At 32.3% G+C, this 26,966-nt stretch overlaps 2 protein-coding genes across 3 annotated transcripts in view; one reads left to right on the forward strand and one right to left on the reverse strand.

The window, feature by feature from the left end:
* LOC113516091 (protein gooseberry-neuro) overlaps positions 1-16,734 on the forward strand; it is a 39,726-nt gene extending 22,992 nt beyond the window's left edge. For both annotated transcript variants that reach the window (XM_031909018.2, XM_026900453.3), the window contains exons 3-6: positions 4,450-4,590; positions 5,527-5,635; positions 14,512-14,708; positions 15,828-16,734. In XM_031909018.2, the coding sequence (XP_031764878.2) occupies positions 4,450-4,590; positions 5,527-5,635; positions 14,512-14,708; positions 15,828-16,562 (1,182 nt within the window). In that variant the 3' untranslated portion in view covers positions 16,563-16,734. The remainder of the gene's footprint in view (positions 1-4,449; positions 4,591-5,526; positions 5,636-14,511; positions 14,709-15,827) is intronic.
* A 2,375-nt stretch (positions 16,735-19,109) lies between these two features.
* Positions 19,110-26,484, reverse strand: LOC113509273 (serine-rich adhesin for platelets-like). Its single transcript, XM_031908961.2, has 2 exons — positions 26,335-26,484; positions 19,110-23,837 (listed from the first exon to the last, which is right to left on the reverse strand). The coding sequence occupies exons 1-2, from the start codon at positions 26,359-26,361 to the stop codon at positions 19,233-19,235; spliced, it is 4,632 nt and encodes a 1,543-aa protein (XP_031764821.2). The 5' UTR covers positions 26,362-26,484; the 3' UTR covers positions 19,110-19,232.
* Positions 26,485-26,966: the final 482 nt, after the last annotated feature.

Raw genomic sequence — 26,966 nt, forward strand, 5'->3', positions numbered from 1 at the left:
TAGATAACAGTTCCCATTTTCCATTAGGTGGGCCGTTAGTTTGTTATAATTATTGGCTAAAACATCTTAAGCATTTATTTTTTATAAAACATATCTTTTGCGTCATCTATGTAGATCTCACGACAACTTTTCCCACAGAAATATAATTTTATATATTAATATATCATATTATATATTGTTCAATATTTATTTCAAACGCAAAATATTTTACAACCTACATTGGTAAAAAGATTAGATGGAGTGACGACCTCAAACGCATTGCAGGAAGTCAGTGGATACAGGTGGCTCAGGATTGTTCCTTAAGACAGTCTACGGGGGAGGCCTATGTTCAGCGGTGGACAGATAATAGCTGAAATGATGATTAATAGGATAATATTATAGATGTGAAAGTCTGTAGAGATATTTTGATGTTTGTTACTCAACCACGCTTAAACGGCTAAACAATTTTGAATGAAATTTGGTACACGGGTGGGTCATATTCTAACTTAGTAATTACTGAGCCTTATATATTGTTCCCCGGGGACAAAACCGTAGGAAATAGCTTGTTCATAATAACTTACCTGACCAAACCTACACAAAAATACTACCAACCTACAAGTATTAATTGTACAACAAATCGTATTTTTATATTTCGAACCCACACACTATCAAATAAATACCATCATGCGCCATTATTTCAAACGTAACTTTCAGTATCTACATAATCCAACCCACACGTGTCTAGTGATGTGCCGAGTCAGGCTGACTCAAATAGTTACTCGAGTACTCAATGCACTAAATTTGGATACATGATATTCGAATACAGATAGTACAAGTAGTATACAAGTTTTAATTTTCTGTTCTATTCTTTTATTATTTATTTATTCTTTATTGCACAATAAAATTTTGTACAAATGGCGAGCTTAATGTCATATGGCATTCTCTACCTATTCTACCTACCTATTCTAGCTAACCATTGGGTAAAAACAGAAAGCGTATGAAGGGCAGATGTGGTGAAAAATATGTGACAATTTAAATACCAAAAAATTTTAAAAGTTTAACATTTATTTTTAATTAACAAATCTAACAAATCAAATTGTACTTGAATAGAGTACCCATATCAAGTATTTAAGTATTTGTCCAAGTCTTCAAAGGATCGATTCCTTTTCTAACAAGTACCAAAATACTTGAATATGAAAATAAGCTGACTGGGCACATCACTACGCGTAACTGGTCACTACGAACAATCGCCATAGATCCCTGCGCAACCAAGCCTGAAGGTCTGTTTTCACTCCTATAGCCATCATAATAATGGTGATTGTTTCACCCAGGAAGCGTTTCTCTACGCTCCATGAGGGTACGACCTTTATACTACCTGATTGTAACCCATTGTGAATCGAATATTGGCTAAGAAAATCTATTGTAATGATTTCAAAAGTACTATAGGCACCAATAGTATACTCCCGATATATTCTCTCGTGTTGATGAGTATAGCATTATTAATAAAAACATTAATTGCAATTGTCCCATGTATCTTATTCCAGATCTCTTCCTTTAATCTATTATATTAAAGTTATTGCAAAGTATTTTTATACATTTAATCTCCCTGTAGATTAGACAATTTGCGGTATGACTTTTTTTATTTTGCCTCCCTATAACTTTGGAAAACCAATCGCTCGGGGCGGGACCAATTATGAAAAATAAATCACCACTTTATTATGCATATTTAAGTTACGCTTTCGTACTCTATAATTTCACTGACATATCCTATACTCCAAACCAAAACTCAGTTGTACAAGCACAACTACTACGCAGAAATAAATGGGACAAGGATGACTCTGCGAAGCAGACTTTTGTACAAAATATGTATTTTAGTAACAAAATCATTATAAAAATATTAGGTGAAAAAAATGCTTTATATACCTATTCAAGAATTCAAATAACATGCACCTACTAAAAGAATATAATCTAAATAAATTAGAATATGCCCGACATAATACAGAGCCTTCGAATACTCAAGTTCCGTTGATCCTGTTTTAAAAGGGATATCTGGAATACCAATGAGCATGAATAAGGACATAGACGTTGTAAAGCAATTTTAGTATATACTAAAATTAGCGGGAAAACTTAGCAGTACTGCCTAAGCAATCAGAAAAAAAAAGACTATTGACAGATTCAGCAACGGTCAAACATTTATTTTATCTATTTCCGCAGTATTATGACTTACAGTATCATGGAAACTGCTGGCAAAATCCACCCAATGGTAAACTACCATAAGAAACGCTCCTTTTTCTTATGTCAGTCTATGTTCAACAATGGACAGATAACGGCTCAAATGATGTTGATGATGGCTTACAGTGCAATATCGGATAAAGCAGAAAATACTACAACTATGTAATAACAGGAAAGAGGCTCGAGACACTCGATTAATAAACTCGGTTCAGGAAAGCTCTTACGTGAATGTTTTGAATAATCAAAAATCTTTACAGTTGCCTTTGAATACATTTATGAAAACACAATATATCTAAGGAAAATCTACACAAATTGTATTAAGATTATAATTCTTAGTAAAATAATTTTCCCTTTAAATTTAATCTTGCTGGTTATTTTGTTTGAGTCATAGATTGCTATTTGTTCTTCTGTTACAGTTAATTGTTTAATCTAATAATATTTTATGTGTTTATTAATTATGCATTTATTATATGTTTGTTTATTTATTTATTTAATACATTATTTAAATGTTTATATTATATAAATATATCAAGATTTACTTTATTCAATAATGCACCGCCTACTCATTTCACGATTTGCCCAATAGTTGACTGGTAGAGAAAACCGTCCGGTGCTAAATCCGCCAAATATACATAGAATTTTACCATGTATTAAAGTTTAAATAAATAAATTATTGTTATATTTTTACAAAAATATAAAGCCGTATAATGTTGCAAAATATCGAGTTTTTATAATGCTTTGAATGGCAAACAAGCTGACAGCTCCTTTTAAAGGAAAGTCATCATCGCCTATATATATGAACAGCACCATGGACTTTGCAGAACACACTATGATACCCATTGTACCCCTTATACGTAACCTTTCTTGAGGACTATAATATTATACTTTCTTACCCTGTAATTTCACTGCCAGCCATAAAAGCACAGCTGCTCTACGGAAGAAACACGGGTAGGGAGAAAGCATCTATATACATACATATATATACTTGGCCGTATAGGTCTCTGCGTAGAATAGGCCACCCCTTTCCTACCCGTAGGTGTCGTGAGAGGCGACTACGGGTGCTTATCATGGAGGAATAGCCAGCATCATCCCTTATAAAACATCACCAAAAGCCAAACTGCGGTTGCCAACCCGCTTGCCAAACGTGGCAACTATTGGCAAAACCCTCCTTATGAGGAAAGTTATATTCAGCAGTGGACAGTTAACGGCTGATACAACATATACAACTAATACATATGTATAGATGACTTCTGTACTGATGTATTCTCTCTTTGGTAAAATATTTTTTTTATACAACTTAGAATGGCAAACAAGCTGACGGCCCACCTGATGGAAAGTGGTAACCGTCGCCTATAAACATGCGCAGTACCATGGACATAACTTATCATTATCTTATAAAGACTATAAGGACTTTTTTATTTTTATGCTATACAAAATTTCTGTGTATTTTTTATATATAACTTGGAACAATGTTTTTTTTATATCATTATTCTGAAAAATAAGTAAACCAGCACAAATACGGATAGAAAGTGCATTTAAATTTAATCATTTGGAGTGGCGGCGTTCAATGAGGTGGATCTTGGGCACACATAGTATTTTCTGAGTCTTTCATAGTGTTTATAGCCAATATATATAATTATATACAAAAAGTATGTATTATATTACTATTCACTTCGACTCAATTAGAACTATATATACAGAAAACGGCACATTATCAAAGATATCTATAGAAATGATTGTTCTCTATAGCTCGAATCATGCAAATTATTTATAGTACCTGCATATTTATATAAAATTGCATATTAGTTATTCTAAGGTTAATCTATTTAAATTCTATTAAAGTTATTCTAATATAAAAGTAAGTTTGCATGATAGGGTTAAAGTTAAGGCGGTAAGGTGCCAAGAGGTAACACTCTTGGCACCTTACCGCCTTAACCAATCACTATAGGGTGGAAATGGGCATAAGCAATTTTTTATCCTGATCAGTTAACATATCCCGTTCACGCATACGAAGTCGCGAAGATCTGAGTTTGTAATTGAGTCTGTGGAATAGATCTAACAGCTAAGAATGTCACAAATTACGTTTTTGCTTTTTAATTTGAATGTACTCAATTATTGATTCAATTTACCATTATAATAATAAAAGACTCTAATGATTTCGACTATGTATAGTTCTATAATTTAAAGCTATAAATGAATTTTAAATATAAAATATTAATTACAAATCCTTTCGTCTAGGAGACGGGGTCAATCAGACCAGGAGTGATTGGTGGCTCTAAGCCGAGAGTAGCGACACCAGAGGTGGAAGCAAGGATTGAGGAGCTCAAACGACAAAACCCCGGGATATTTTCATGGGAAATACGAGAAAAGTTACTAAAGGTAACACCCTATTTCTTGTGTATACAATTTGTTTCTTCACAAATAAATAAACAGTATAGTATATGTAGTATAGTTTATTTATTTATAAGACAGCTTTACGTTCAGTCTAAAGCACAAATCAATGTGACAGTTCTTTCTTAGATGTTTCAAATACTTCCAAAAATTTAAAGATTTCAGCTGAAACCAGATCTTTGAAACTGAATTATTCTCCTGAGCTAGAGTCAACAAACTTCGAATTATTCGCTTTATTGTTTTATATTTGTTTTTATTTACAACTAATAAAAATTTGTTATTTTAATGATTGATATATCGGTATATACATATATTACAATCTTCTTAGTGTAGTAGTTGGTATCTTGCTTACCACAAATGAGAGCCCATGTCATCAAACCAATTTGGAAAATAAACTATTCCAAACTAGTAAATAAATTGAATGTGGGTATTCTAGACATAATTCTAGACTTTTATAATTAGAATGGATTGAGAACTAAATAGTTGATATTATTATGTGGTATCTACCACACAATAATACCAACTATCTAGTTATAATTAATTAATAAATTCAGTGGATAAAATAAAAATTTATTTTTTATAATTACACATTTAATACTTAATATCTATATTAAAGTGGACGAGACGATAGGTGCATATGCAATGGACATTTGTACTTAATTTTCTTCTACCATAAACACAGACATACTTAAATATACGAGTACTCTTAGAGAAATTCAATTACAAAATAACTTAAAACCTTCAAATGCCATCAAGGTTGCGAAAAAATACTGTCAACTTTTAGAACGGAACTTTTTACCTGTATTCTCTAAAAACAGCACAGTGGGCGGTCTTTGTCTTACAGTTGAGAAACAATCGGAGGCACGACAAAAAGTTGAGAGACTGTTCCTTTTTTATAATAAATCAGACAATCACGTGTTACAGGAGGGCGTGACCGATCCACCCAGCATTTCGTCGATCTCCCGGCTGCTCCGCGGAGGCGCGAGAGACCCAGATGGGAAGAAAGACTACAGCATTGATGGAATTCTTGGCGGTGAGTGTGTATTGTCAACTTTAATATCAAATACAGTTCTGGATAATTTAACCAATTAGACGTGTAAAACTTTGTTGATTGTTTGACTTTTTCATGGCTACTAATTTGACACTTAAAAATAAATATGGTGTAGCAACTTAAATATTTTATAATGCCATCATGTAGCCTTAGGTTATATAGATAGACAATTAGCTAACAAAAAGTTAACCCGTTTTTGAGACTCGATGCTCCATCTATATAATCAAGTAGGTATGTAGCATTCTGTTTCCACATTAAAAACTATGTTAACGAGACCCTGTTTATTGAAAAAGGACCATGAAACCGTATTAAAATATCATCTTAATTTAGTACCTACACCTTCCTGTATAGTAGCTTAACTCTTCAAAATACCATTATAAATATTATCCTTACTAATATCATAAATTTGAAATTGGCGTTTGATTGTTACTTCTTACATCCATATTTTACAACGTTTCGGCCTATATTCCTCGAATCAAATCTCTAATAAGATATCCTTGAGAATTCTTTAAGGAAACTTATTAAATCATAAGGATAATATAATCATAAATGTTAGAAAATCTTCACAATATTTTTCTACAGACCAAATTTATACTAAAAGGTTTTTTCTTATTAACAAAAACATTCCTCAACTGTCCCTTAAGATAACTCCAGATGTAGTACATTGAGTTTAACAGTTCTTACCTAACTCATATCTTACTTTGCGTGAGGACTATGTTTTTTACTTGGTGCAATAAAGTGTAATATAAATAAATAAATATTTTTCCAACTAAAAGTACCAATTTTATCTACTCGTAAAATCTAAGGTTGAATCGAGTCGAGTAATGTTTCAGGAACTGTTTTAGAATACAGATACTAGTTTCTTAATGGCTTAATGAATAATTATGTATGTAATTTGGTACGCTCTTACCATATACATATACTCGTATAGGATGGAGAAAGATAAAGGCTACTTTTTAACCCCGGTCAGACAGTGAAAATGCATTGCTACTTATTGTGCTATTAAAAATAACGCTACACATTAATGTTAATTCTGTCATTTTTTAAAACATGATTCTATAAAATTATGTTGCTATGTAGTATCAACAAACAGATTACTCTGTTGCTACATATTACTCCTCGACTTTATTTGCTGGTTTCTAGAATAGGTAATATCATACAGACTTTGTAGTTTTCCACAAAGTAAACTTCAACTCTATTCCCTAGATATGTTTTTCCATTATCGAGATTCATCCCAAGATTATTACTACACTAGTAACAAAGCAATCCCATTTTATTAGGTATATAAAAGAAATTGTCCAGAATTTTTCAACTTTCACCTAGGTTAGCATTTTGAAAATGGAACTGTAGGACCTAATTCGTAACTGAAAAATAAAAAAGTGTTATGAAAAATATGATTTTGTAAAAAAACTGCTTTCGACAGCCTTTGTTTTTACAGGTCATTTTAATTATTAAATTTTATGTGTTCATTGAGTCACCTTTACTAACCGGGATAAAAAGTACCCTACATTCATCTATCTATCCATTACAGTTATCCATTATATACTAAATATCCGTAAAATAAACATTTCAAAATACACTTATGTACCTGTACCTATATTGTTTTTTATTAGATACACTAACGTTTATTTTTTTCTCACACATTACATTCTCCTATAATTATTAGTATATTTGATCTACCATATAGAGCAATTATATAAAATAATTAAATATAATCTAACAACGAAATTGACATTTATGCATGTATATTAGCTACCTATTAATAAAATTTTGCTATACCCAAACAGAGTTCATAGGGGGAAAAAGATTGTTAGCAATGGAGTTTGACAGCCCCCTTGCTAGCAATATACCTTATTAGGTCGACCTCCACGTGATTCCCCCTGGAAACCATCGTGAACAATTCTTGTTGAATTCGTCACGATGGGCTAACTGACCTACTTCATCCTCATCTATCATTCTTCACTGGTGCCCCGCCGGTGTATATCGATAGCGCGGGTGGGGTTACTATTCCATTATCATCCATTTACAAAAAAAACAGGGTTCATGTACTTACTCTAGATAAGAACATTGTAACTACTCTATATTATGTACATGAATGCATTATGATAATAAATAAATAATAAAAAATATATCTACCAATCGATAAATATACACTTCCGTACGTACGAGTATCATCACAACCACAAATACCCAAACATTAACGTCCAATAACTTCCCGTCTATTCAAATTCTTATTCGCAATTTAATAGCCACAACCTGTCAAAGCTTTCTCACGAAGTGTGTTAAAAAAATCAATTTCCGCACACAAAATATCACTTCGTCATTGTTGCCATTTGAAATATTGGAGCTGGTCTCTCGAACGTCAAAGGGCGGCTGCGTTTGGCGGGCGCCGATATAAGCGGCCGACAAAGCGGGACATAGCCGCCCGTTGAGCTTTCGATAGTGCTGAAACACGAACAATGCACATAGGTAACATATTTTGCTTGTAGTACGTCATTGTTGCGTTCTATTTGTACGTATTGTCGCAAATTAATTGTGCTTTAAATTTATGCTCTATGTACCTGTTAGTGTTTAACCGAGAGCAATGTGGCCGCCGCGTCCATAATAGGAGTACTTTGTACATCCAGATATTTTTCGCGATTGCATGGTTATTTTGTTTGTTATTAACAAAGGTTGTGATTTATTTACTATTGCTTGCCACGTAAATAAAAAGATGAAATAATATTTTTTATTAGTTAACAGCAATAAAATTGTAAATTATGTAGGGCACCAAACGCAATATTTATAGGCATGGGTAATATTGATACCAATCAGATATCTATATAATGAGGATCTCTGGACATTAGTGGCGGTAGAAAGGTCATCGCCCATTTCGATATCGGTCATATCGGTTGGATATCTATTTTCCAATATTATTTTTTAAATAACAGATTTTAATATAAATATATAATTTTTGTAACAAAAATATACAATAATATATTGCTTTATATTATCCACCTCTAGATATTTATCTTACTTTAAAGTCCAAAACAAAAAGCAAGGTTTATCGCCATCTCGCTTACTACAATATAAAATATAGCCCGTTTACCTCCAGTCTTTAATACCAATAATACCTGTACTGCTAAGATAATTAAGATCAACCTGTACTAAAAGTTTTGACGGAAGTTTCGCTCTCTAACTTTTACCATTTGACTCGAGCGCCATTAAGTTTAAATCTATATATTTGCATTTAACAAATTTTACTAAATACCTGTAAATAAAAACTTCTTAAAAATACTTGCTGATTTTAAATTATAATTACCGGGAAAATTTTAAAAATACCAGAAGGAGACTTTTTATGTACAAAAATCTTTAGTGAAGTAACTATGATTACATAGATGTGCTTCGGTTTGATAGGGTGTGATAGGGTAGTGAAATTATCTAATACGAAGGCATAACATCATAATTCTTAGGTTTTTTTTAATGGGTGATAATGAAATGGTAACCCCGTCTGCGCTATCGGTATATGCTGGCGCGATACCAGTAGGAGATGATAAGTGAGAATGAAAGCAGGTCAGTTATCCTATCATGAAGAATTTCACGATAATGAACCACGATGGTTTGTAGAGAGAACCGCGTGGAGGTCGACCTTATAAGATATTATTATTAAAGATTACTAGCAATAGAGATGTTAGACCTCATTTCTAACAATCCCTTTTCCCTTTAATACTTAGGAATGACAACATATAGAGTATCACGGAGATCATAGTATACTCTGTAATGTCTATAGTATCGTTTATATTCCTGTTTTTAGGCGACAGTTACCACTTTCCATTAAATAAGCCTTTAGCTTGTTCATTATTCTAATTTGCATAAAAACTGTCGACTAATCCTTTGCAAAACATTTGAAAGTAATAAAACGTCTCATATTCAACAGAATATCTCAAATTGTCACTGAAAGTCTTTTAATAAAGCGTTACATTCACAGGAGTACATTGAAACAAAGGTACGCGATAAAATCTCTCATTTACTTAATAACTGTCGTTAGATGAAGTGATGTGGTGATAGTGGCGGATGATGATTACTACGAAGCTCCACGACGTGCGGCGTACACGCAATCAGTCTACATCTGAGACAGTTAAATGAATTTAAATGTGTTTGGATGTAATGAGCAGATTCTAAATTTGAAATTGTATTAAAATACCAACGCTTATATAAATTGATTTAAATGTAATTGAAGATAGGCATGTATTAACTGTATATATAGTGTAATAAAGTTTCCTGATAATACAATAATCGTTTTCCAACAAACGAGCTGTAAACTTCTTTGCCACCATAGTAGTATAAAAATATATACTGCTCGTAGCAGATAACAAAAAAAAATATAATAGGACATTTTGTAAAATATTTGTTTTGAGTAGTTACATACTTTGTCTACATAACTCATTTCCAATATTTTTCTAAATATTCAGTAGTTAATACTCAAAGTATTGATTCTCACGCATAATGAAGAGTACAAAATTGCAAACATAACTGCTACATATAGTCATCATGCAATTAGTTTAATATCAGCATTTTTTCCTTATTTTCACATAGATGCAGTTACAGAATATTTTTCTATACGGCAGAACGGTGATTTTTTTAAAAACATTTAAGTATTTTTTGAGTTTAACCATTTCAAACAAAATCCGGGCCGTCATCTTGTCATTCTAAATTGTATAAAAAAAATCAAATCCTCTTTAATTTTATTTATTTATGCTTTTTTGTACACAAAAATTACGTTTTTATATTTTATTCTAAATAAATATGTACAACAGGCGAGCGCGAGGCGAACTCTGTAAGAGTTCTGTTCCAGCAAACCTTGAGTGGAAAGGAGTATTGAATTTCTAATATTAGTATAGATCATTATCTTCTGTATGTAATACACTTAGTGACTTTTTTATACAACTTAGCAAACAAACAAGTTATACAAACGGTCCACCGTACGATAAATATTACCATCGACTATAGATATGAACAGCATCATAGATACCATAGAATATAAAAATGTACTCTACTATTTTACTTGTGTATATGTCGTGTAGCCCGTGTCACGCCCGCTATGCATCAACTATTTATATGGGAACATTTATTACCTCGCGTTGTATTCAAGACAATTTTGTCTCATCACATTATTCAACTAAAGGCCTCCCATAACGACCCGACCTCCATGCGTCCGGAAGTGCACGACTTGCCGACAAAGAATGCTTAAAAAGAATAGACCATGTTCTATACCTCTGACCCGTGTGGTTTAACCCAACCAACTCCATCGTATTCAATTGTTATAAAACTTTTTAATTATCACACATTTTATTTCTACGCACTTCTACCGTATAACAAATTAATTTCGAAAGTTTTTTTTTCGAATTTTTATTTTGAAAAAAAATCTATTTTCATCAATCAATATTTACTTTTGTTAATACTTGAGCAAGATGTTATTATCCAATAAAATGCCATATTACCAAAAATTACTTAATTCCAAATCAAAACAAAAATTTACGACAGTAATTAGATTCACTAGCCCACATTTCGTTGAAGACATTTGAATAGAACCGATGATGAATATAGTTAACAAAATTAATCCGAACGAGAAACGTTGTACACTCATAACAAAACAATAAGCAACAAAATACTTGACAGCTCTCATCTAGAATTACAGTCTTAATTTAAAATGGAATTTAAATATTCATATAATGGATCTGCGCTATCAATATACATTGGTGGAGCACCAGTGAGGGATGATAGATGGATGGATGAGGATGAAAAGGCAGGTCAGTTGCCCAACGTGACAAATTCAACGATAGATTGGTCACGAGGGTTTCCATAGGGAACCGCATGGAGGTCGACCTGATAGGATATTTTGATAACAATGGAGACTAACCTCCCTATTGATAACAATCCCTTTCCCCCCACATCATCAAGTTATAGTAGAGACGTTATGTGGAATAATAAAAAATCGATGAATATTTTTTTTTGCACTAACAAACAAGCCAATACTTGATTTAAAGTAGAAACCGTCGCCTATAGACATGAACCATACCATGGACGTTGCAAAATACACTGTGATGCCCATGATACCATATAATGTACTGTTCTCAGTATTTGCTCATATTTAACCATTAGGCGCATCATTAACATATCTACTTTTTTCACATGAGGTCCCTAAACACTAAACAAGCTGAAAACTCATTGTAGTAAATAATATAATAGAATTGTTATTATTATGATTGCCTTCTACTTTGATTAAAATCTAAAAAATATACATTAGATTCCATTATTACTAGATTTCAAAGTACTAAGTAATAGATATCGTATGTTACATATCATGTCTGAAGAATAAGAACATTTACCACAAAGGTCTATAAATACTTAATTAAAAAGCATCTTAAGCTCTTTGTTGAGAAAAGTAAACTCCTAACTCACATTAGGTATAATCTACTAATTTCATATTGATTTAACATGTAAAAAACTAAAACCTATTTTATTATGGATTAATGTTCTTAATGGATTAACTTAAAAGTCGAGGGATAGGCAGCAGCATCCTTCTTAAAAATCCTTCTTCTTGCCAAACGTGGCAACTCCAGTTAGGCTTTGATGATGATGTAAATAAGATATAGGCAAAACCCCCCTAGGAGGAGGCATATGTTCAGAAGTGGACAGTTAATAACTGGAATCGGTTATATTAATAATAAACTATCTACCGAATGACAATACAAGAAAAGTCATAACGAGTGTACCAAACCAGTGATAGTTTACATGAAACTAAAGTTAAACTGAAGTCAAAATTTTAATTAAATTTTTTAACTATTCAAACAAACTATGCGAACACGACTAACTTAGTATGAACCTTTCATAAAACTATTTTTATATTTTGATTTACAATTTGAAGCAAGTTGTTTAATTCCATGAATATTAACAAATATGTACCATGTAGATTTTAATTAATTATTTAATTAAAACAATATATAATATAGACTAATATTACGACTCATTTCGATTAGAATATTTTGCAAAAAAAAAACAACAAGAAATGCTAATCGGTTCATTGTATTTATTTCATCGTGATACAAATGAGCAACATACGCCCACTGCATGGCGTACTAATCCGACCATCTGTTAACATCCCAACAACCCGCTGAAACAAAGGCAGGCCGGGTGCTTTAATGAACCGAGATTATGAAGGTGTTAAAACGCCGCAGCTCTTTCAACTTCCAAATTATGAGGCGGTTGGAGTCGGCGGTCTTCACGGGGTCACATTTCGGCAATCGCTAAAAGTCTCCCGGCTCTCTCCCACTAAAGCCAACTACATAAAACTCTCTCTCTTCGACAGACATAAAATCCTTTAGAGTATTGCTTTTGTGAACTTTAGCGACCATATCAGCGAAATGAACTTTGGGATACAGTATTAAAGTCTTATATCGAAGTGGTCTTATTTTCGAAATGCGAGAGTCGTTTAGTCTCGTACTTACGATCAGGGCTCGGAACAAAAAAGACTAAATAAATCTGTCCCAGTCGCGAGCGAGCCAGAGAATTTGAGCAATGTAAATCATTTTATTACAATACGTAGTTTTTTATTTAACGTCGCGGCCTTTGTGGTTAGATATGATGCCCCTTGGTTTATAACCCGCCAAGCTCTTCCACTACGGGTAATCACAGACTTCCGCCGATTAGAACAGTGTTTTACAATTCATTAATATTTGTAAACATTTTTTTTTAAATCTACATTAATTATAACTGTTAAAAGTTTTCGACATTCTTGACAAATGTAATTTAAAATATAGATATTATAAACATGCATTTCGAATACTAAATTTTATATTTATGTTTTCCTTATTTTTTTTTATTTAAAATGTGTTTAAAAGTTTATATATGTAGCTAAGGAATTTAATCCATATTCAAAAAGAACTCCTATAATAAGGCACTTAACACAATACAGTACGTTCCAATCGCGGCAGAAACAAATCGGATGTAACTGAGCCATACGGAATTAAACCACATATTCGTTTACATATCGTAAATCCAGATCGCGACACCAAAATATTGAATGGTGCCAAAATGTCACCCGAACAGCAAAGAAGCCGACAAAGAGACCGCCACACTGGGTGTTCCTTACTCCGCGCCGCACTGAGCCCCTATTTTTTCATCTCATTCAATTTTGACTTCTTTCAAAAGGCTATTAATATAAGCCGCATTTTTTAAAATCAGTTTTAAGGGCAAAGCTGGGTATTGTTGAGGTTGTTTTTTAATATGTTTCCCTTAGGAATCCGCTACCGATTTATAAATGAGTTCGGCCGACCCGCGACTCTGACGGGTCTTGATTTAGGCGAATTAAAACATGATGTGGGTTTTTACAAAAAACATTCCGCTAATAAATAACGCGTGTCTCAAAAAAGAGATGAAGACAAATTGCTGCGGTGTCAAATAAATTGTTCAGGAACGTAAATCCGCCTCAAGAAAGGACACCTCGTGATACATTTTATATTAGTTACTGGATTAAATCTTTACTTCATCTGTTATTAATTAGCTAATAAATATTATTTCGTATACGTTGCTAATTAAATATATTTGTATCGACTATGGAGACGAAGTTAGAATACTTTATTTCCAAAAAAAATTATATGATTGATAGAATTTGTGATTGTAAAGAGTAGTTTTCGATTTATTCTACTGTACAAAATAAAGTAAACAGTGCAATCTGTAATACGTATATAAGAAGTAGAGATAAAACAGAGGCTTCGGTCATGACAAAATTAATATATTTAGTGAACCAACTGTGCAGTAAACCCTATTTCAAAATAACTTTATGAGAACATAACTTACTAATAATACATATCATTCAGGTCGTGGGTCGGATTCCTCGGACATCGAGTCGGAGCCTGGTTTGACGTTGAAACGGAAACAGCGCCGTTCCCGTACTACATTCACCGGGGAACAACTGGACGCCCTGGAACGAGCCTTCCATCGAACGCAGTATCCTGACGTGTACACCAGGGAGGAGTTGGCTCTCCAAACTGGACTTACTGAAGCCAGAATACAGGTAAAAAATATCTATCATATCTTTAGCCTAAATATAAACAAAATAATTAATAATAATATATTTATCGTATAAGGAACAATCAATCTTTATTTTGCTCTCTGGTTATTTAGCATACAGTGCACTATGAGTTCTAGACGATCTTCTTCTGAGAAAACTAAAAGATTTACTTAAATACATGTATTAATTAGAAAACAAACATATTTATATAATGTCTCAAATTTATACGGAAATCAAACTGCAAATATCAGAAGGTGCCATAGCGTATTAAAACCGCTGCACCATCTAAGGATGTATAAAAAATCACTATCATACGATAATTTCTTTCATTCTGTTTTAAATTATGAATCTAAATCGCACATAAATTACCTACTATTAATTGGTAATAATAAATACCATACAATCATGGTACCATACCATAAATCGCCTGGCCCTCAAGCTATATTAATGCAACCCAGGACAGACAAAGACAATTTAGAAGTTTCCTAAATTGACCCGATTAAAAATCGAACCCAATACCTCATTTACGCAAAAAAATGTGGCCGCCTTTGCGCCAAAAATATTGTCAATATTCAGTATTTTGGTTTAACTAATAAGTATATTTAACTTATATCTTACTTATAACTCTATAGTATGTCATTTTCTACTTAGTGAAAACTATGTTTATGATTTTGTATGTGTACTCATATTGAAATTTTCAAATGTCTATTAATTAATTTAACTTACCACCGTAAGTTCACCGTATATCCTTATTTTTGTTAAAAAATAGACTTATTTATATTGGTCGTAGATAAAGAATAGAATCGATGAATATTTAGTTCAAAACATAGAAAGAGAATAAGACAAGTACTATCCTTAAACTATGGTTCAAACAGTAAGGCCTTTTAAGAGAAAGCCTTTAATAATTTTTTTATGTATGCATATCGTACAATATTTTTATTCAAATCTATGTCAACTTTGATGATTCTTTTTGCAATCGATAGAGGGTTTCCATGTAACACTAATTAAGTCACCACTAAAGTTTGATTTCACAAAACAAAAATTTAATGGTATATCTGAAAACTATTACTGTCTTATTAATTATTAAAATTAATATTGGGTACCATATTTTTTTATTTGCAGGTCTGGTTCTCAAATAGACGTGCCCGATTAAGAAAACACACCGGTTCAAATTCAACTCCTAGTCTCACTGGTTACTCCACCTTGCCAATGCCTCAGATACCGTGTCCGTATCCAGCTGGAGAAATTTCATCTCTATCTCAACATCACACACAGCATCCTGATCCTTGGCATCATCAAAAATATGCTAACTATAATCAACTCATGGCGCAGTCACAACATTTAAACCAAGCTTTTCAAAACGCTGCTTTCCCAAGTACATCTGGTTCTACTTTCAGCCATCTAGTGAGTGGTACAAATGGAACTACACATAGCCAAATATTGGACGCTGCTATCCCCAGAAATGACTACGCAAGATATCCCAATAACGATGTCTACAATAAACCTATTAATTACCTTCCGAAAGAAACAGAAGGTGAAGATAAAGTAACCAGTGAAGAAGTTATTGAAAATAGAGAGGATGCTTTTGTGAAAACAACTGCTGACGAATACAGCAAGGCATTACCAAATAATGATTATCCAAAAATCCCTACTGATTATTCAAAAGTTTCAGTAGACCCATCCTCATCTGCTAATTGGAGTCCTTCCCATAATTCCCTAAACATGAGTTTAGCTGGTCTCTCCGGTGAATATAAATATATGAATGATCCATATTCTTTCCCGAATATTCCTGATCCCCTTACTCAACATAGTTATCCTAATCCACCTAATAATCCAACTAGTAAATATTGGATTTGACAAAGTACATTAATAATCTCAACATTATCTTGTATTAATACTAAATATAAGTTGTTAACTTTATTTAATTTAAAAAAGTTGTATATAAAAAAATACCTCTATTCTACATTCCATTATATAGAATTTAGATTTATTGCTTGTAAACCAAACATTTGTAAAAAAATATTAGAAAAGTCATTAGTAAAATATAGAAAATATTATAAAGTGTTATGTAGTTTTATTTTATTATTATCTATGAAGTATTCACACGTTATAGCAAAATATTAAATTACTAGCTGTTTCTTGCGGCATTACCCGCGTACATACAGTTGTATAGGTTATCATACATTATGTTAGAATTTTAGGTTAGAATATAACTAATAAAGTATTCTAACGTAATTATCGCGGTATTTCTAAATTGTGTTTATTGGCAAAGTATTTGAAAGGTTGGTTTATGATCAGGTTTATCCCGCAATGGAGCAATATTTTTCGTCATTTCAAGATAGTTTTTTGAAAGGACGTTGAACGGTATCAAATTTAGTACTATTTAAAACTAATTTCGTTGAATCTATGGACCGAGGTAGACAAGATAATAGATTATTGTTTAAACTTCAAAATATTGGTATTAATGGTGAACTTCTCAGATGATTCACTTTATATATAAATAATAGGTGTCAGGCAATGGTAAGTAATTACATATCGACTTGAGTGTCTCTACCGAGTAATGTTCCTCAAGGGTCCTTATTAGGTTCTTTACTTTTTGTAATTTTTGTGAATGATATGGAAACCTGTTTTCATAGTTCCAAATTTCTCTGTTTTGCCGATGACATGAAAGTGTTTGCTTCAATATCCTTAATATTAATAGCATTAATTTGCAGAAAGATTTTCATCGACTGGAGGATTATCATAATGATAATCATCTATATTTAAATTCATCTAAATGCACTGTCGTTACTTTTACCCGTAATTGTAACATTCATTATTATTATTCATATACATTAAATGCACTTCACTTCGAAGAAATACTATAACTCGAGATCTTGGTATACATCATGATTCAAAATTACTGCTCGATTCACATATTTATAGTATTATTACCAAGGCCTTTTGTGCCCTAGGTTTCATAATACGTAATTCCAAAGAGTTTACTAATATTAAGACGCCAATAATACTACATTGCACCTTTGTTCGCAACAATTTGGAGTATGCTAGTCAGATCTGGAACCCACTTTATAATATTTATGTCTGTCAAATAAAAGCTATTAAAAAAAATTATTAAATATCTATGTTACAGAACAAAGAAGCACTTCAACTCCTCTAAATGTATTGAGCTATGTAAAAAACATCACCTACTTCCTCTTAAGTACCATCGCGAAATTTCAGAATTGATGAAAATTGGTAATGGTTCAATCGATTGCTCCGATATGCTATATCAACTCTTTCTACGTATCCCAACCTTAAGATTAAATGCCACCTTATTTATTTTATTTGTTGCCACTAACTACAGAAAAAAATCATTATTCTGACTTGCAAGCGATAATTTTAATAAAATATCTAAAAATCTCGATTTAGGTTTATTTAATTCTAAGATATAATCCGCTTGATGTGTGCGAAGTCAGTGGTTCTTTGATGGTTCATCTTTGAGCGTGTGATTCCAACTTTTTATTTTGCATAACTGCCTACCTATAATATGTGAACTAGTATAATGTTGTTAGTCTAAGTTTAAATTAGTTAATTGTAAGTACTAATACGTATAATAAATAAAAACGAGATTTGACTAATACATATGACATCGCTAATCTTTCTTTTTTTTTTATTATGAAATTTTCTAGCTGTTGGTTTTTCTTTAATAAACAATAAAATAAAAATAAAATGTACAAAAATTCATTCGAACTCGTTCAATTATTTAATCGTGATTGAGTAACTGTATAAACTATCATATTCATAATATTAATAGGATATAGCGTAAAAACTTTACATAGCCTATATTAAATTTTCGTTTCATAAAATAAAAATCAAATGCGGTTTAGATTTATTTTATCATATCATCAGTTACCACTGCTGAACATAGCTCTTAACATAAAGGAAATTTCAGTACTTACCATGCTTGGCGGAGTTTGGTAACCATAATTAGGCTTTGGTAATGTTTTAAGAAGGACATTGTTGCCGATCCCTCGACCATTAAATTTCAATCTGTCTCATTACATTAGAAAATTCAATGTATAATTAAAGATAATGTCACATAAAAAAACTACTTTAATTGTGACAAAACTAATTATTTTGACCTAATACTAAACTCTAAACCAATTTCGATAAAAGTCTATGGAACCAATCTGCAAGTATATCCTTTCAGATAAAAAAATAATTTTCCAAATCGCTTTAGAACTGACGAAGTTATGAGGATAAAACATAACAAAATAGAATCAAATTAAGAACCTCCTTCTTTTCAAAGTTGGTTCATAACAAAAAGTTTTTGAAAGTACTTTTGTAATTTTTAACATCCAAGACAATAATAAAGGCATGGAGTTCTAGCAGCCTTATTTCTTAGGTAGAAATAAAACAAACATAATGTTTGCCCTGTATTTTATTTAAATGCACATATCTACAAAATTATTCGGTTCACTAACATTAAATTTAACTATATACATTTCATTATAGAATTTTACTCATTAAATAACAGGTCAATCAATTTCACTGCCGGTTTATTTCAACGACGATCGCACCAGGCTCATTGGGACGTTTAATCTCATTTTTTAGTGGAACTATAATAAAAGGAGGACGGCTTGGAAGGATGGATGGACGGATAGGTGGACGGATGATCGGACGACCTCCTGATATGATTTCTAGGAAATTGTTATTAACTCCTGGCAAAATATTTGCTATATTATTATTATCTACAGGAACCACAGGAATAGGGGTATTGACTTCTGGTCCATTTTCAATGATACCAGATTCTGTTTGTGATTCACTGACATTTTCAATTCCAGAAGAAGTAGTTACACTAATTTCTTCGTCAGTATTAGAAGAAATACTAACTGTGGTGACCGTTTCAAGACCACCTGCTGTTGTCAGATCTCCAATAGTAGTAGTAGCTGCCTCAGATGTAATAATATTGATGTTTTCGGTTGTAATATCAATGCTTTCAGATGTCGTTACATCTGAATTAGTAATAGATGATGATAAATCTTGTGTAGTGGTAACAGCTGAATTATCATTTTCAGACGCATTAGTGGAAATAGTATCATCGCTTGTTGAAGAAGATTCGGGGAGTGATACTGTATTTTCAGTAGAATCAACGGTTGTACTTTCAACTCCTGATGTAACAATGCTCGTAGAATCGTCAACAGTAATGTTAGAATCGGAGACAGTTGTACCAGTAGAATCGCTACTATTATCTCCTGCAGTAGTTGAATCAATACCAGAGGTTGTATTTTCAATTGATTCAGTCGTAGGTGCATTACTAGTTGAAACAGCGTTAGTAGAATCAGTAGCAGAAATATCTGATGTAGACGTATCGGTAGACACATTATCGATATTTTCATTGGTATCTGATATAGTGTTATCATTAGATTCAACAGTCGTAGTTTCCACACCATTTGAAGTGTCATCAGTAGAAGCAGTATTACTACTTTCAGTAGAAGTACCTTCAGTGTTAGATGTTGCACTTTCAGAAGCGCTATTGGTTGTATTTTCCACAACCGATGAAGTAGTATTAGCGGAGTTAACAGAGGAAATATTAGTGCCTGACGAGTCTGTGGAAGCAACTCCAATGCTTTCGTCAGAAGTGACGTCAGTATTGGATACTGTATTTTGGGATTGACCAACATTAGATGTAGCAGCGTTATTGGAATCGATATTAAGAACATTTGAGCCAGAATCGTCAGATGAATTAGCACTACTACTTATTTCAGAACTTACGTTGGTACTGGCTGCTGCATTTTCCGATGAACCACCAGTTGTAGATTCGACACTAGATGAGGCGGCATTGTTGGAGTCAACATCTAGAACATTTGAGCTGGAATCGTCAGCTGAATTAGTACTGCTATTTATTTCGGAAGTTACATCATTACTGGTTGCTGCATTATCCGATGAACCACCAGTTGTAGATGAAACACCAGATATAACAGAGTTGTTGGAATCGACGTCAATTACACTTGAGCTAGAACCGTCTGTTGAATTAATATTGCTACTTATTTCTGAAGTTACATCATTACTGACAGCAGTATTTTCCGATGAACCACCAGTTGCTGATTCGGCGCTAGATGAGACAGTATTATTTGTATCAACATCTATAACACTTGAGCTAGAACCGTCAGCTGAATTAGTATTACTACTTATTTCAGAGGTTACGTCAGTGCTGGATGCTGCATTCTCTGATGAACCACCAGCTGCAGATTCGACATTAGACGAGGCAGCATTATTTGTATCAACATCTATCACACTTGAGCTGGAACCGTCAGCTGTATTAGTACTACTATTTATTTCAGAAGTAATGTCGCTACTGGACCCTGCATTATCCGATGAACCACCAGTTGCAGATTGAGCACCAGATGTGGCAGAGTTGTTAGAATCGACGTCAAGAACACTTGAACTAGAACCGTCAGATGAATTAGCACTACTACTTATTTCAGAAGTTACGTTAGTACTGGCTGCGGCATTCTCTGATGAACTACCAGTTACGGATTCGACATTAGACGAGGCAGCATTATTTGTATCAACATCTATAACACTTGAACTGGAACCGTCAGCTGAATTAGTACTGGTGTTTATTTCAGAAGTAATGTCGCTACTGGACCCTGCATTATCCGATGAACCGCCATTTGCAGATTCAACACCAGATGTGGCAGAGCTGTTGGAATCAACATTAAGAAGACTTGAACTAGAACCGTCAGCTGAATTAGTGCTGCTATTTATTTCAGAAGTTACATTGGTACTGGCTACTGCATTCTCCGATGAACCCCCAGTTGCAGATTCGACACTAGATGAGGCAGCATTGTTTGAATCGATATCTAAAATGCTTGAGCTAGAACCATCAGCTGAATTGACACTGCTATTTATTTCAGAATTTACATCAGTACTAGCTGCTGCATTTTCCGATGAGCTTCCAGATGCAGATACGACACTAGATGTGACAGAGTTGTTGGATTCAATGACAATAGTATTTGAATTTGAACCCTGAGTAGAAGAAGTGCTACTACTTGTTTCCGAAGTTAGGTTAGAGCTGACTGATACACTTTCTGATGAGCCACCAGCTGCAGATATGACATTAGATGTGACAGAGTTATTTGATTCAACGACAATAGTATTTGAATTTGATCCCTGAGCAGAAGTAGTGCTACTACTTATTTCAGATGTTGTATCAGAGCTGACTGCCGTACTTTCCGATGATCCACCAACTGCAGATACGACAGTAGATGTAGCAGAGTTATTGGAATCAACAACAAGATTATTTGAATTGGATCCCTCAGAAGAAGCAGTACTACTGTTTACTTCAGAAGTTACATTAGTATTAGATACAGCACTTTCCGGTGAACCACTAGCTGCAGTTTCAACATCCGATACAGATCCGTTGTTGGAGTCAACAGTGAGATCATTCGAACCAGACCCCTCAGTAGAAGCATTACTATTGCTTGCTTCAGAAGTTGCTTCAGAACTGGATAGTGCATTTTCAGTTGAGTCAGTAGCTGCTGATATATCGCTTGGTGTGGTTGCATCAGTTGAATCGGTGGTAAGAACATCAGAACCGGATAAAGATGTATCAGTGGGGTCATTACTTGTTGCATCAGCGTTAGATGCTGCACCTTCAGCGGAACCGGTGTTTGCATTTTCCACGCCAGATGAGACGACATCGGTAGAATCATCAGTGGAAACATTGGAACTAGAACTATCATTAGATCCAGCAGCACTGCTTGTTTCTGAATTTCCATTGGTACCCGTTGTTGATATTTCAGTAGTGTTACTATCTTCTGTTTCAGTACCAGTTATTGCAGTATTACTGGAGTCAACTTCAGAATTATTCGAGTTAGATGCCGATATACTAGAGGAGATGGCATCATTACTTGTAGCGGATGATTCATTTGTATTTGATATTACACTTTCAGATGTACCTTGGTTACTTGATTCAGTAGCAGAAATATCAGAACCAGATAAATCAATGGAAGTGGTGTCACTATTTTCTGCAGGAGTTACATTGGCACTCGATTCTGCATTATTAGTAGAGCTAGAAATTGCTGACTCTGTAGTGGATGTAACAGTGTTACTTGAATCACCAACAGACGAAGGTCCATTAGGTGAAGAGAACGGATTATTATTCGACTGTCCACCGCTAATCAAATTAGTAATTAAAGTTGATAACAACTGTGATGCAGCTTGAAGCAAAGTCCTTTTCTCTTCAATATTATTTCGTGCAATAGAAACCAATGGCGAGAGCGCATTATTTAGCAACGTTAATTTATTGTTTAGATTTTCAATCTGTCTATTTAACCTTCTTCTTAACTGTTCTATCTGAATGGAATTAATACGTCTCAGTATGTAATTTCTGAAACTGTTTTGTGCATTATTACGCACTTCATTTTCTATCCATTCTATCAGTGCTCGTCTTCTTTCGCTTTTACTGCTATATATGTTAATATTAAGCTGTTCCTGTATAAATATATTCAGCACTACTTTCTTTTCTACTTTCGTACTTACTGATGATAACCCATATTGCTCATAAACATAACCTTTCCATAGATCTTCAAAATCTAATGACCCCTCTATTTCTATAGATTCCGAACTATCTGAAGCTTTATTATCCTCCAAAGCCTCTTTCTGTAATTTCTCAAGTATCTTACGTTCTCTTTCTCTACGTTTTCGTTCTTCTTTTGCAATCTTTTCCTGTCGTTTCCTATTCTCTTCTTCTTGCTTACGTCTTTCTTTTTCTATTCGTTCCTGAAGCTTTCGTTCTTCTTCTTGTCTCTTCTTTTGTAGTTTTAATTCCTCTTTAGCTAACTTTTCTTCAAGTTTTCTCTGTTTCTCCTCTAATTTTCTTGTTTCTTCACGTAATTTTTCTTCTAATTTCCTTTTTTCTCTTCTTTCTCTCTCTTCAATTTTTCTCCTAATTGCTTCTATACCCTGGATATTTCTATCTTGTCTAGAATCGTCATCATTGCCATCATCATCCTCACCTCTACTATCGTCATCACGATCTATGGACGCCTCGGACTCGCTGGAATCGGACTCACCAGATCGCCGTAATGATCGTGAACGTTGCGATTCATTTGGTAAATATTTCGCACTTACCAAACAAAAACAAACCTGTAACAATAATAAGATGGCTAAATTAATAAATTTATAAATATTAGTAACAGTAATTTAATTAAAACTTAAAATACTCTCTTAGTTTTATTTAATTAGTCCTTAAGTCAAATTGAAGCCAACTGCCGTCTTATTTAATTAAATCTACGTACACAAATCATGATGAAAACTTTTATAATTGAATTGTGTTGTAATTTTATCATAGATTAATATAAAGCACTATGAATTGCTCAGAATAAAGTACGACTTCCAATTCGTTAATTTAAAGTCCACGCCTGCGGTTCAGATATTAAATGTCACATTTATTAGATAACAACCACTTTCCTCCTCGCTGCTATGAACAATGTACTAAAATATTAATCAATTCTTTTGTAATGATAACTTATAAGCTTCATTGTACAAATACTATTTAGTAACTATCGAAAAATTAAGAAGTAAATAACTTTTTTAAGTTTTACAGACAATGACGTAGCAATGTAATGTTGGTCAAGTAGGCCATTAAATAAATATATCTGTAAAATTATATCAATATCAAATATGACTATTTATTATTAGTATCTTAATCGTAATCAATCTGCTCCTACTTCTTTTTTGACATTATCGACATTTATTATTTATTCTATATCCCACACTAATATTAGAATCCGTATGCACTACTAAATTAAAATAATAAAAATCAATGGTTCATTGATAAAAGAGGAATAATAAAATAAATTGAGGAAAATCTTTACAGTATTATTAATCAATTAATACTTTAAAAATATCAAATAAAATTAATAACGGAAAAAAATATTCAAGAAATTGAATTAATTATTAATAATCAATCGTAGAATAATAAAATCAAACTGTAAAATTAAAAGCGTTTTTAAATTAATAACAAAAATAGTATACTGTATTCTATCGTATGAAATATTTGTAGAATAGATTTGTCTGTTTTCTTTTTAGAATCGTTAGTACATACCCATTGATTATTTAATTATTTAATCATTAAACTTTAATCAACAATTGCACATTAATATTATAAATCACAAGAATATATATAATTTAGATGCAACATTATCCTTTTAATGTACTGAACATAAAATTTATCCTCTATTTTTTACATTGACTTAGATATTTTTTATGATAATGTTATAATTACGAGTATTAACAGGTTGTCTGTCATTATTGACGGCCAAACTGTTAGCAAGTCGTTATAGTTGCCTATAAACATGGACAACACGATGGCCATTACTGAATAAACTGTGATGCCCAAGGCATTCCTCATGCATTACCATTCCTGATGTCATTAAATCACTATATGGTATGTAAAATAAACATAATAGTAATAAAAAATAAACTTAAAAAAATCAACATAAGTTTAAAAAATAATATTACATTACTAGTTTAACATTTTTAATTCTTTTTGTTATGTTCAATGAACAGTAAACAAATAATCGTTTGTATTATTTGGTAGTACTAGATACTATCATTATTCTATTACATATTGTAAATTATGTTCAATAAAGGTTTTACAACAACATCATAAATTTTCTTTAATTTATTGCACAGGGAAAACAGAACAGTGAATCTTAGAGAATTCTTACATATAAACAGGATTAAAACATTGAACAGGATCAAAACAATAATATCATTGTTAATAACAGTACAAGAAATAATTTAAAAAATTTCAAAATGACTTCTAATTTCCACAATTACTAACAATAACCAGTAATAACAAACGCTTTCAAAATGCTCGGTTCACAGAACACAGGATAATCCAGCATGAGGACTAGACAACTGACATAACCGTGTAGCACTTATTAGAAAAATATTAAACTATCAATCAACTAACATTAATATTTAATAAATGCTTAAACATCAAACGTATTTGTAAATTTATCTACACACATTGTAATATAAAGATAAAATATGACATATATAATTATCTCAATATAGATTTAGTTAAAATAAAAGTTATTGATATTAAACATTAGACTGCATCTCAACTAATAAAAAAAATAGTAACTTGAATAGAAATTTCATAAAAATATATTTATAAAAATATTATATAATATGAAAAATAAAAAATCTTTAAAATTATTCATAATTTCATAAATATCACATGAATTTAAACAATACTTGTAAAATTTTATTTATTAGATACACATAATTATTTTAATTAATTGATAATTATGTCAGTATGTACGTAAGTTTTCATAGACCTGACAATATAATTATTAAAAAACTCATGGACCTTATAGTCTATTGAAATTATTATTTATTACGCAACAAAACAACGCAAATGTGTTCAAATACTGCCACTCAGTAAGTACTGTATGTATTTTTATATTTTCACTGATCGCACAATAGGATTATTGTAAAATTTATTACTGTATCTATTAAAACAGATAACATTATGCAACATAACACAACGCAAATTATTAATAATTACTTCCATTAATATTATAAGCTGAACACTAATATTATATTAAAGAAGAATGTAAGAAATACTTACAAGAAGGAATATAAATAACACTCTCATTTTGGCGAAATTCGTTCGGGTTTTAAGACACTTAAATACAGTAGTGTTTCATACGAGCTCGTTCGTCACATATTGTATCGAATACTGTACAAGCATCCTTTTATACTTGCACCACAAATTACCTGAGATAAGGTTAGATAATAGCTTCTGACGAGATATCTTGTAAAAGTAAAGTCTTAGTTCAACAAAGTTTTCGCGAATCTGACTCAATGTAAACATTGATTAGAATATTATGAGCATAACGTTGCCGCAGTATGCTGGAAAGACCAGTCAAACATCTAGATCTTTGCATCCGGTATTTTAACGGATGTTAAGATTAAAATGTTATATAGAGTAAATGAAATTATCATCTTGAAATCAACAAAAATAATAAGTGGTATTAAAAATTAATGCGATAAATAATTGCCTAATTGTTACATAGACGATACTGAACACGATTAAAATTTTCTATAATTGACTTTTTGAAGCAGGTACAGCAGTGTGCTGTTCTAGAAGTAGTAAAATATAGAATAAATTGCATCTTTGAAAAAAAGACAGAGAAAATTTTATATGAAAATTTATTAAGTTTATTAATTTTTCATTTTTGAATTCCTGTGATTTTGAAC

This window comes from Galleria mellonella, unplaced genomic scaffold (assembly GCF_026898425.1).
Source record: "Galleria mellonella isolate WM207_F2 unplaced genomic scaffold, CSIRO_AGI_GalMel_v1 utg74, whole genome shotgun sequence".
Classification (NCBI taxonomy): domain Eukaryota; kingdom Metazoa; phylum Arthropoda; class Insecta; order Lepidoptera; family Pyralidae; genus Galleria; species Galleria mellonella.

Bases quoted from the DNA above. Each gene is read 5' to 3' on its own strand.
- LOC113509273 (XM_031908961.2), bottom strand. From the start codon at position 26,361: ATGAGAGTGTTATTTATATTCCTTCTT. The intron at 23,838-26,334 runs GTAAGTATTTCT...TTATTGTTACAG, and splicing joins TGTTATTTATATTCCTTCTT to GTTTGTTTTTGTTTGGTAAG.